Source organism: Dromiciops gliroides, chromosome 4, assembly GCF_019393635.1.
Source record: "Dromiciops gliroides isolate mDroGli1 chromosome 4, mDroGli1.pri, whole genome shotgun sequence".
NCBI lineage: Eukaryota > Metazoa > Chordata > Mammalia > Microbiotheria > Microbiotheriidae > Dromiciops > Dromiciops gliroides.
Window position 1 is genome coordinate 16779270 of NC_057864.1, and position 12674 is coordinate 16791943.

The 12674-nt window shown below is 43.5% G+C and overlaps 1 protein-coding gene across 2 annotated transcripts in view; it reads right to left on the reverse strand.

Moving 5' to 3' along the window:
• The window catches only part of PATJ (PATJ crumbs cell polarity complex component), a 320690-nt gene that overhangs the window by 179619 nt on the left and 128397 nt on the right, over positions 1–12674 (reverse strand). For both annotated transcript variants that reach the window (XM_044002310.1, XM_044002309.1), the window contains 2 exons: positions 8639–8762; positions 4242–4404 (listed from right to left, as the gene is read on the reverse strand). In XM_044002310.1, coding sequence (XP_043858245.1) covers positions 4242–4404; positions 8639–8762 — 287 coding nt within the window. The remainder of the gene's footprint in view (positions 1–4241; positions 4405–8638; positions 8763–12674) is intronic.

Below are 12674 nucleotides of genomic sequence, written 5' to 3' on the forward strand. Positions count from 1 at the left end.
ATCTTAGAAAGAGGATGCAGGACACTGAGGCCCAGAGAAGGCAAATGGCTTGTCCAAGAACACACAGATAGGATGTTCACACAATCACAGAATTGCAGAGATAGATCAAAAAATAGTCTTTGTGAACATTAACTTCTACAAGAGGCTTCTTGTGCCTGCCCCATCCCAGGGTAACTTTTCATTTCATTTTTATGCATCTTCTATAAACTTCTATGTAACTTCTCATCCTAGAGAGAAGTCTAGAACCCTAAAAGACAAGTGACTTGCTCAGGATCCCGTAACCATGATGTCACAGAGGGAGGACATGCCTCCAAGGACAGCCCTCTTAATGCTATGACATATATTTCCTCTAAGGTTGGCCCCAAAGGACCAATGAGGAAATCTAGTTCTGTGATTCTAGTGGTGAGGGGAGGATGAGGAACGCAGAATCCTCAAAACTGTTTGACTGAAATACGTTTTATTGTTACAAGGGAGGAGTGTGTGCATGGGTGTGTGTGTGTGTGTATGTAAGAGAGACAGACAGAAGGAAGAAGATACTGGAAAAGGCATTAATCAAAGTATAAAAAACACTGTTACACTAACTACACCAGCAGTTTGCAAACCTTTAAGGTCAAAAGAAATAGAAACTGATGTTAATTAAATTAATCAAATTAATTCAGCTGTGTTTTAGGCATGGGTGTGGAAGGGAAGGGGGGAGGGAGGAAGGCAGGAAGGAAGGGAGGGGGGAGGAAGGGAGAAGGGAAGGAGGGAAGGAGGGAAGGAAGGAGGGAAGAAGGGAGGGAAGGAGGGAGGAAGGCAGGAAGGCAGGCAGGCAGGAAGGGAGGGATATTTAGAACCTTTTTTCTGGCTTTAGAGTTGATATTTACAACTAACTCTTAGCTGGTATAAAACTTTAATCAGCACAGATAATGAAAATTATTACCCATTATGACCCTCATTTTACAGATGAACAAAAGGTAACATAAACTGCCAATGGACAATTGGCACATAAATGATGAAGCAGAGAATGGAGCCCAGTTTTCCTAACCTAGCACTAGGCACTCACTGTATGACTCCAAAATAGTAGTGACACTATCTCCTACCCATATTTATACAGTGCTTACTCACAAAGCAGTTTACATTGTTGTTGTTGCTGTTATCTCTTTTGAGACCCATAACAATCCTGTGAGGTACATACTACAGGTATTATTGTCCACAGTTTGCAGATAAGACAATTAAGTCTCAGAAAGAAAAGTGACTTGTCCAAGGTCACAAAGCTAATGAGGGCCAGAGTGGTGAGGAAGGGAAGGAAATAAGTATGCCTATAGCTTTATTTTTGTTGTTGTGTCCTGTTTGACTCTTTGCAGCCCCACTTGTGATTTTCTTAGCAAAGATACTGGAGGGATTTGCCCTTTCCTTCCCTGGCTCATTTTACGGATGAGGAAATTGAGGCAAACACAGTTAAGTGACTTGCCCAGGGTCACACAGCTAGCAAGTGTCTCAAAATGGATTTGAACTCAGGAAGAAGAGTCTTCCCGGCCCCCCCTAGCAGCCTGTCAATATTTCTTCTACTGATTCCCAGAACAATCTCAGAGCAAGATTCTACAGGCCTTATCAGCCCCATTTTACAGATGAGGACATTGAAATTCAGAAAGATTAAATTAAGACATTGTCTAGAATGTCAAAGGTCTTGCTATCCTAGGATCACAGACTTTGAGCTGGAAAGAACATTCAGAATTCTTCTAATTCAACTCCACCCCCACCCCCTTTTACAGATGAGGAAACTGAGATCAGGAGAAGTCACAGCCACTTGTTTAGAGCCAAAGATCTACCTCCCTGCAAAACCGTAATCTGAACTTTGACTGCAGATCTCTTCTGTGACTCAAAACCCAGAGACATTTCCACTGGATCATTGAGTCTCCTAAGTCCACATTCAGCACGAGACAGGATTCAAATGCAGGTTGCCCTGATTCCAAACCTGGCACCCTTCCCATGATGTCAGAGTGCCTGCTTACAAGAGGGTGAGGGGAGAGGGAAGAGCATTTATTAAGCACCTACTATGTGTAGAACACTACACTAACCACTCTACAAAAATTATCTTCTTTTGATTAATGTGCTTTGTCAAAGGTGAAACCCTGCATCATAAAGAAGGTAGGGAATAAAAAAATGGCTGTCATCCTTGCGCCAGTAATTAATGCCTCAGTTTTTCCCCTAAAGATATCGACCTTCCAACAAAAATATTATTGTTTGAATCTGACTGATAATGATGAATGTCCAGGGTGCTCTTCCATTAGAGTTTCATGCATGGTGATGAATTACCCCTTGCCAAAAGGAAGGTACATTTGGGACTGCAATCATTAAGGACTTATCCATGATAAACAAATAGTCTGCAGGGCAATCGCTCTCTGGTGTCACAGTCCTGAGCATTCCAGAACCTGGGAAGGTCTTCCCCCACCACCATCAATAGGCCTTTTCTTTCCACGCTGTTTTCTTTCCTGTCACCTATAACTAAACGTCTGGGGGTCAAGCCCAGAGCGTGCAGGCTGGAGATGGGACTTAGCTGTCTGTGTTATTTATTCCCTTAAAAGCTTCGAAACCTGAGCCAGCCTCTCTCTCTAGGCTCACATCCACCATTGTTCTTGTGGGAACCCACGCTGAACCCTGGCATGTGAGCAGGAAAATAGGATCGCAAACTTTATTCCATTTAACCCAAAGATTCAGCCTCCCAAGGATAAACAAAGTTCATGGGAAAAGGCCCAGCAGACAGTCTCACGGGACGAGCACAGCCGTGGTCTTGAGTGTCCCGGTACATGAGACACCAGGCACAGACTGCCCCATCTGGAAAACGAAGGGGTTGGATGGGAAGATCTTGTGGAGCCCATGGGGGCCAGCCCACCACAGGAGCCCAGAGTTCAACTCTAGGGGCTAGAGTAAAGGGCAGAGATAAAACAAAACACAAACGAAAAATAAGTGGGGGGGAGGGGTGACACAGTGGATAAAGCACGGGAGGACCTGAGTTCAAATCTAGCCTCAGACACTTGACACTTACTAGCTATGTAACCCTGGGCAAGTCACTTAACCCTCATTGCCCTGCAAAACAAAACAAAACAAAACAAAACAAAACAAAACAAAACAAAACAAACAAACAAAAACAAATAAAGAAGCATAGAGGAGACAGAAAAAAAGCAAAGCCAATTCTTGCCTTCAAAGAGTTTACATTCTAAAGGAGATCTGCCGGCCAACTAATCCATTACTCAGCTATTTTGGGGAGTCAGAGGGAAGGGAACCTTAAAAGAGGAGGGGTTTAGCAGCTTTCTGAGCTCTGGCTGTGACACTCTTAAGTCTTTGACCAAAAGCAAGTTGCTTAATTCCTCCGGACCTCAGTTTCCTTATTTGGGGGAGGAATCCTGGAGAAATGTAGGTGATATGAAGATACCAACTAAATTGGAACACAACAACATGCTGCTTATAAGACTTAAAATATTAAGCCTTAAAATAAAGGATTGCAGAAATACACGCACGCATACTCACATTTGTATTGGAGGCAGTCAGATGGCCCAGGGAAGGGGACAGAGGATCCCCACGGGCCTGCCCCCTTCCAAATATATCATTATAAGGAGGGTCCTTAAAAAAAATTCTTATTTACTAAGCAAATGTCAAACTTTTTTTTTTTAAAGAAACTCTGGACCTAATTCCATCCTGCGCGCTTTTGTACAACAGCAAGGGGAGCTTCCATTAAACATCATTCAGTAGATGTCACCTGGGTGCATTCACGGATATGGTGCTCACTCTGCTCAGGGCAGTACAACAATGAATACAGAGAGACTGGAGGGGACTCTGTACCATAGAGAAGCCAGGATAGTTTGATGGCCTGGACGGGCGGCTGCGCAAAGGCCTCCCTGTGCTCCGCTGCTCTGGAGCTCAAGGTGTGATGAATCCTCCCCTGGGAGTAGTTTCACAGAGATCATCTACGGAGATGTGAGGGGCAGGTGTGCCCCCCCAGCCCCCCCCAGCAGCCAAGTCTCCCAGATTGCAGGGTCTGAGGCAACACTTTGAGGTACCAATGGTGGGAATTAATTTTTTCTCCAGCCTATCTCTGATGAGAGGGATTTCCAGGTCTTAAAAATGAAAAGCACAAACTGGCAACTTTTATGTAAAATGACGTGCTGGGGAGAGCAGCCTCCTGACAGATTCTAAAGTTAATCATGGGGGGTGGAGGGGGAGGAGAGGACCAGATACTGGGGCAGGACCTAGTAGCTTACCATGTCTCTGTTGCATATTTAGATGGCAGCACTCCAGCCTTGGAGAGTCCCCGCTTCTGGGGCAGCTGATAGACAGGTATGTCTGCTGGTTCACTCTCTTGGTCCACTGTAGGCAGATCAACCAGCATTTCAGGGCCTTCTGAATCGCTGGGCATCCTCAGGCCTGGAAACAAAAACACCAGTACAGTTAACAACAGAAAAGAAAGGCAGGTAATTTATGTTGATGCAATTTACTAACCTTGCCCTACTATGTGCTAGATTCTTCTAAGGATAGAACAAAGAAAACGAAGCAGCCCTGCCTTCAGGGAGCTTATGTTCTTTCTGCTGGGGGGTTGGGTCAAGGGGGAACATGATGACATAAATACTAACCAGATACAAAGTAAACAAATGTATATACTTTGATTACAAAGTAATGTATCCACAAGAATTTGGAAAGAGAGCAAGATTGGAAGCCAGAGCCCTGGACCCAATCCTGCTTCAGCCATTCACTGGCTTTGTGATCTTGGGTAAATCACTTAACACCTCTGAGTCTGTTTCTCTGTTGAACAAGGAAATTGGACTGGCATAAGCATGTACAAAATAAACTAATAGCAATGATGATGGTGATGGTGATGGTGGTGAGTGAGCATTCCTGTAGTGCTTTGAAATCTGCATAGCACTTTACAAGATAATTTAATTGGAAAGACACTGGCAGGTGGGGGTGGGTTGGGCAGAATCAGGAAAGGTTTCATATATCGGAACCCCAAAGGAAGACAGAGAGATTAAGAAGCAGAGGTAAGGAGGAAGAGCACTCCAGGCATGAGGGGTAGCTAATGCAAAGGCCTGGGGATGGGAAATAGAGTGTTGATTCTGAGGAACAACAGGAAGTAAAGCAGTAAGTTTGACTGGAATGTCGTGTGTGTGAAGAAAAATGTTGTGTTATGAGGCTGGAAAAGGCAGCAGGGGCCAGGTAGGGAAGGGCTTTAAATGACAGAGAAGAGGTTATATTTGCTCACAGGACCAATAAGGAGATGTTTGTTTCTTTGTTCAATCGTTTCTGCCTCCTTGTGACACCGTTTGGGGTTTTCTCGGCAGAGATCCTGGAGTGGTTTGCCATTTCCTTCTCCAACTCATTTTACAATTGAGAAAACTGAGGCAAACAGGGTTAAGTGATCCGCCCAGAGTGACACAGCTAGTAAGTGTCTAAGGTCAAATTTGCATTTAGAAAGATAAGTCTTCCTGACTCTGGGCCTGGTGCCAGCAGGTATTGGAGGTACTGGAGTTTACTGACTAGGGGAGTAGCATGGTCCGATAGGCACTTTAGGAAAATGACTTTAGCAGCTGTGTCAAGGATAGATGAAAGTGGGAAGGGATCTGAAGCAGGAAGACGAATGAGAAGTTATTGCACGCCAGGCAAGTGGTGAGGAGAGCTGGAACAAAGTGGGTGGCTGTGTGAATGGAGAGAGAAGAATGGGCATGGGAGACTTGGGGAAGGCAGAAACGATATTATTAGGCAGCCTACTTGGGGATGGGGTAAAGTGAGGACAAGCAATCTCGAAGAACATGGACGTTGTGTGCTAAGATGACTGGAAGGATGGTGAGGTTCTGAGTAGAAATAGGAGGTGCAGAAGAGGGGAGGGTTTGGAGGAAATGTAATGAGCCCAGATTTACCCAAATTGAGTTTGAGATGCCTGAGGGAAGTCTGGTTCTAAATGTCGAATTGTCTTGTTCCTAATTATAATGACAAGACAGGAGAGAGACTAGAGGTGGAGGTAGAGATATGGAGCTGCATGTCATCTGCACAGAGATACTTGAGCCCATGTGTGCTGAGGTCACCAAAAATATGGACAGGAAAGAAGCAGCTTTGGAGGACATTCCAGTTAGGGGTACAGATGCATAATGACCCAGCAGCAGGGACTGAGAAAAAGTGGTCGGAGAGGAAGGAGAATCAAGGGAAATCACTGTCTTGAAAACCCAGAAAGAAATAAGCAGGAGGGCCGGCAACAGTGTCAATTGCTACAGAAAGGGCAAGAAAGACAACTTTCAAAAGGCCATCCATTCAAAAACCTGAAGACAGGCGTCATCTCTTCTCTGCTCCCTCAGCTAGGTAGGTCTCTTGTGGTAGGAGCTCAATGCTATTAAGGAGACTGCACAGAACACATCTGAAGGCAAAGGTCCATTCAGTAACTTATTGGCTCAGTTATCCTGGGCCTCCCTAATCAACTGCCTACACTTTAGAAGGCAAACCTTCATGCTTCCATAACCATCCAGGTGGGCTTTCATGATACTGTTGTTATTGTTCAGTCGTTTCAGTCATCTCTGACTCTTCATGACCCTATTGGGGTTTTCTGGGCAGAGATACTAGAGTGATCAGCCATTTCCTTCTATAGCCAAATCATTTTACAGATGATGAAATTGAAGCAAACATAGTTAAATGACTTCCCTAGGGTCACACAGTTAGTGTCTTAGGCTGGATTTGAACTCAGAAAGATACTATAAAAATGTGATTTGTTATTTTGCCTCATACAATCAAATGCATTTTTATGTGCATCTTATCTTCCCAACTCAGTTATAAGGTTATTAAAGAAACAGAAATCTATCTTCATCCTTAACAGTGATGAGCACTGATTCACCTTGCTTGGGAGGTGGGAGGGGGAAGGGGAGAAAGAAAAAGATATTCTAAACATATCAGATCTTAGGTGTTCTATGTGTTAGTAAAACCATGGATAAGTCACTTTTCCTCTGAGTCTGAAGGGCTGTTGTGAGAAAATGTATAATGAATATGAGGTATTCAGAAAAAAAAAAGTGAAGATCTATATGAACTGATACAGAATGCAAGAAGCAGAACCAGGAGAAATTGAATAATGGTGACAATATTGAAAAGAACAACAAGGAAGGAAGGAAGAAAATGGAATTCCGGGCAATTATCAATGATCAAGCTTGACACTTGGAGAAGAGGGAAGAAAACAGACCTCCCTGCTTTCTTTACAGAGACAGGCTCTGCCTGAGGAACACCGGAGACTCAATCCAAACTGGCAGGTGTATTGATTAATTGTCATTAACTGCTCGTCTTCCCCCACTTTCTTTTTTCCTGTTTCTTGTAAGGTATTGATCACTGGGTAAGGGAAGGGGAGGGAATGTGTTTAGAAAGGCAAGTGATATAAAAATGAAAGATGTAAAGAAAAATTAAAAAGAAAAAACAAAGGGCTATATCAGCAAAACAATAGAGCTTCCTTCTAAGGACAGCTGCCAACTTGTCCATAAGGCCTTTCTTGCTGACCACTATAGTTATTACCTTTCTCTCCCTCTTTTCCCTCCCTCCCTCCCTTCCCATCTCTCTCTCTCTCTCTCTCTCTCTCTCTCTCTCCCCAGACACATACTCTTTGTTTACTCTACACTGATGTTATATTTCCCCAATATCACAAAAGCTACCTGAAGATAAGGGCAGAGTCCAATTAGTCTTTGTATTCCCAATGCCAGGTAAACAGTAGGTACTGTAAACATGTTTGTTGAATTGAAGTAGAAAGTTTATAATGATTAAGTCGATTTCTGCATCATGAAAGAATTTCATATATGATAGACAGAATCAGGGTAACACCAGAGGCTTCAATCATTTCAGGACCAAAAGAAAAAATGATTTTCATAGAAAAGTTTTCTTTTGGATACAGGAACCAATATTGACCTTAAAAAGGACTAAAGGGGGGCAGCTAGGTGGCGCAGTGGATAAGGCACCGGCTCTGGATTCAGGAGTACCTGAGTTCAAATCCAGCCTCAGACACTTGATACTTACTAGCTGTGTGACCCTGGGCAAGTCACTTAACCCCCATTGCCCCGCAAAAACAAAAACAAAAAAACAAAACAAAACAAAACAAAAAAAAAGGACTAAGGGGCGGTTGAGCTCATTAATGGAAACTTAGAGTTCTTAATGTATCAAAATTGGCCCTAGCCTAGAGCTAGCACAGTGTTTCACAAATGTTTAAACTACGCCTCTCTATATTCATATTTAACAGCTCCATTCCATGAGCTCACAGTATGGTTTAATGGAAACAGGCTTTTTAATATAGATTAGAAGAGATTTATTTGTAATTCTCTGATTCTAGTCCAAAGTAGTGGTGTTAGCATTGTTCTCTATTTAATATTAAAAAGCTCCATGAGGCAGAAAAAAAAATATGCAAGTCTGCTTCAAAGCAGAATTTCCACACTCTAAAAGCAAGATGAAAATCATTTTGTTTCCTTAGCACCTAGAACAAGGCCTATCCAGATTAGGAACTGCCTGAATTCATGTTGGATTGAATGATTTGAATTTGGGTGAAATCAAAAGGGATCAAGGTGATCAAGAAAAGCAGTGCATTCATATGCTGCTTTGGCAGTCGAAAAATTAAAGCAATTTGCATTGATGGGTAACCAAAACCACCAACCTAAATCCAGGCCGCTATTTGCAATGGATTCTGAGTTGTCAAAGTCATCAAAAATGCCTTGGCACATGTTGCCTTCAGTGGAGGAGATGGAGGACAAAGAAACTTTGCCAAAATTCTCATTGATCTGGAGAGGAAGAGAAAAGAAAATGTATTAGAAAGCATCATGGGGGAAATAATGAAAAACTGACTTGACGACCAGTCATCGATTCCCTTCGGCAAAAAGCAACAAACATGTCTTTTCTGAGAGAATGGAAGCTTTTGAGGACAGGGATGTGTCTTTGTGCCCCAGGAAAGGAGCCATAAGGTCTAGAACATGGTAAAATATTAGTGACCGATGGCTGATGGGCTCATCATTTGATACTTCCTCAAGGCCTACCATGAAGGGCAATGGATTTTTCTGGGGGAATGTTTATATTTTGAAGTCATTATAAGTAACTGTGATTCCTTGGGAAAAGTGGTGTTCGAAGACTTGCAACCATAAAGTACTGCTAGGATAACTATGTATCTAATAATAATAATAATAGCAACAATAATGAGAGAAGGGGAAAGGGGTGGAGAGGCAGATGCGCGCATGCACACACACACACACACACACACACACACACACACACACACACACACACAGAGAAATGTGTTTTAAGGATTGCAAAATGCTTCACCTAGCTTCTCTCATTCGATCTTCACAATGCCCTGTGAAGTGAGTACTATTATTACCCACTTTAATAGATGGCGAAGCTAAGGATGAGTTAGGTGACTGACTCCCCCAGAGTCACACAGCTAGTGAATGTCTGAGAAGACAAATGAACTCAAGGCTTCCTGTCCAAGTCCAACATTCCATCTACTCTTGCAGTTAGATGCCTTTGGGTCTTGGCTCTTCAGGAATGCTATAATTTCCCAAATTCAATCCAGGTCCAGTTTCCTCTCTCCCAATCAATTCTGGGACCAACTCATTGTCTCCAGAGCCTGCACTAAATATATGTGCTAATAAATTTACCATCCAACTGTATGTTGTTTTCAATGAGCTAAGAAGAGATGGGTGGAGGGTATAAGGAGACTGTAGTCTTTTCCCAATAAGAAGGTGGAGTAGGGCACAGAATCCAAGAAATGCATGATAGGAATGAGAGGTGTACCAATCACACGTCAGGTGAGAGTAATGACAGGGGAATAAGCCAAGTGACCCTGAAACCCACACAAGAGGAAAATACCTAGAAGAAGGTATCTGGTACCTTGATTAGCTCTTATGCTGAGGACTAATGGGAGAATTCAGATGGAAATCACATGGGGTGAGAAGGTATGGGTTAGTTGTAGTCTTTACCTCTGAGGTGGTACCACAACAGCTACAGTCCCAGGCCTGGAATCAGAAAGACTTGGGTTCAAATCCGGCCATGTGACCCTGGGCAAGTCAATAAACCACTACCTGCCTCAGTTTCCTCAACTGTAAAATGAGGATAATAATAAGCCCCCCCCCCAACTCCTATGAGGATCAAAAGAGAAAATAGTTGTAAAAAGCACTTAGCACCATGCCTGCCACATAGTAAGTGCCACAGAAATATGGAGTCCCTCCCTCCTCACTGTCTAAATAAAGGAGATTCCAACATAAATATCACCATTGATCACATGATCACAGATTTGAAGCTGGAGAGATCACTGCATCCAACACTTCATTTATCAGAAGATAAAATGAATGCCAAGAAAGGTTAGGTGACTTAAACCAGCCACACAGGGTAGCAACATTTGACCACAACAACCACCTTGTAAAATAGGTATTATTATCTTTCCTGTGTATATAAAGGGGGAAACTGAGGCAAGGGGAGGTTAGATGATGTGACCTAGATCACACAGGATAGTGACAGAAAAAAAGAATAAAAAATACTATTTATATGTGGATTTAAGTTTACAGAGAACTTTCAACATGTGACCTTATTTGAGCTTTGTAAAATCCCTATAAAGCGGTATTATTATCATCCTTATTTTTACAAAGGGGGAAACTGAGGAAAGGAGTTCAGTGATTAGTCAAGCAAGTGGCTGAGTTAAGATTCAAACTCAGGCATTTCTGACTTTACTATTCTATGTCAGCAGAGCCAGGATTAGAATCCAGACCCTTGGTTTCCAAGTCTAGCATTCTTGCCTATGACCTACCTCTACTGAAAAAGTAGAAAGGAAGGAAAGGAAGGATGGAGGGAAGGAGGGAGGGAAGGAAGGGAGGAAGGAAGGAAGGAAGGAAGGAAGGAAGGAAGGAAGGAAGGAAGGAAGGAAGGAAGGAAGGAAGGAAGGAAGGAAGGAAGGAGGGAAAAGCATTTTCCAAATAGAGTAAATATATAGTAATTTGCCTACACTTGATAAGTTAGTGGATATGAAAGTGATGAGAGAGGAAGAGCAAATTTAATGTCACAGTGGAGCCTTTAATGTCACAGTGAGGACACAGAATCTGCTGTACATGGACACAGGGTCCAAGTGAGCAGAAAGGGAACCATTTCCTATCAGCATCGTGGACTGATGAATGTAGGTGAGAGGATCTTACAGGCCAGAGACCCTGGACAAGTCACTTAACTTCAGTGTAAGAATCAGGGTGCCACCCCCTGCTGAGAAAGGCATTGTGAGAACCAGGGTGAAGCCTCCCTGAAAAGAAAGCACGTGACTAGCCTCTGGAAGCTCCCTGACATTCAGAAGTTACGTCTATTCATAGACCACCTGTAAGTCACGTCAATCAATGGACCAGCTAATTAGTTTGGAGATGTATGTGGGGCCTGCCTTGCTTCCTGTTCCACAGGTGGCTTCTAGGAGAAGCTACTGAGGACCATCTTTTCGTTCAGGGACTTTGGGTTGGTGGCAGAGAGAGAGGAAAGGCTTTTCTTGCCTTACTGTACTCCATGTTATCTTTACTCTTTAATAAATGCTTAAAAGCCTAAAGTCTTGCTGAATTTATCAGTACATCTTAGCTAGTCCCCCACCCCCCCCCAAAACTGGGGCAGGGGAGGGCAGATAAAGGCACACATTCGATTTTAAACATCACATCAGCTTCTTCATCTGAAAAATAAGAGGGTTAGATGAGGGCACCTTTGAGGTTCCTTCCGGCTCTAGATCTATGGCCTTCTGACCCGTGAAGAGAAAAGGCCATGCTGGGGAGGCCAGAAAATAGTTGCTGTTTCTCTAGGAGTGGGAGAAATTGAATGAGGAGCCTCCATCTGACTGTGGAGATGATGAGGAAAAGGAAGATCTGAAAGGGAACAATAACATTTTTTCCAAATAAAAATGCAGAAAAATCAGGTCAATGAGTGCTCCAGAAAGTGCCCTGAGGCAACGACAGCCTAGTTCTCATATTGGACAATGAGACCCTAGGAATAAAAGCGCGTCTGTGAAATGCGGGAATGAGCCACCCATGCTGGGCGCTGCTGGCGACTTAGCAAAAATAGCTAAACATGCTGGAGCCTTGTGGGTTATGATAGCAGCAGAAGAAAGCAGGGGCCTATAACCTCCACCTGAGGAGACCCACATTTGTATGAACAAATATTGCAACAACCACCCAAAACAATGCCCTCTACATTTTAGAAAATCCGCTTGGGCTTCCCCTCTTGAGGAATGGATTAATAAGCGAATGGGCATAAAGCAGAAGTGGGGAGGGGGGTGGAAGCAGGTAATAAGTACCTTTCCAGATCTTTTCTCTCTAAGCAAACATCACGGGCCTCTGGAATGTTAAAGATCAGAGGCAGAAGGGACCACAGGGCCCATCGAGTCAATCAACTTCATTTTGCAAGATGTGGAAACTGAGGCCCAAGGAGATTAAGTGACTTGTCCAGGATCATAAAGATAGTGAGTGTTGGCTGTCCCTTCACTTACCGCCCCCCCCCCCCACACACACTGCTCTAGAAGAGGGCTTTGGATACCCCCTTGCTCCCCACCACCATTTTCAAACAACTCCATCACTCAGAAAATCCTCTTCCTTCCAAGTTCACTCAATACTGTCCACCCAACCCATACAATGGTTGTCATCGTGGCCGAGCCCCCAAGTCATTCTGCCCGTTCTCCTCTCTTCTCC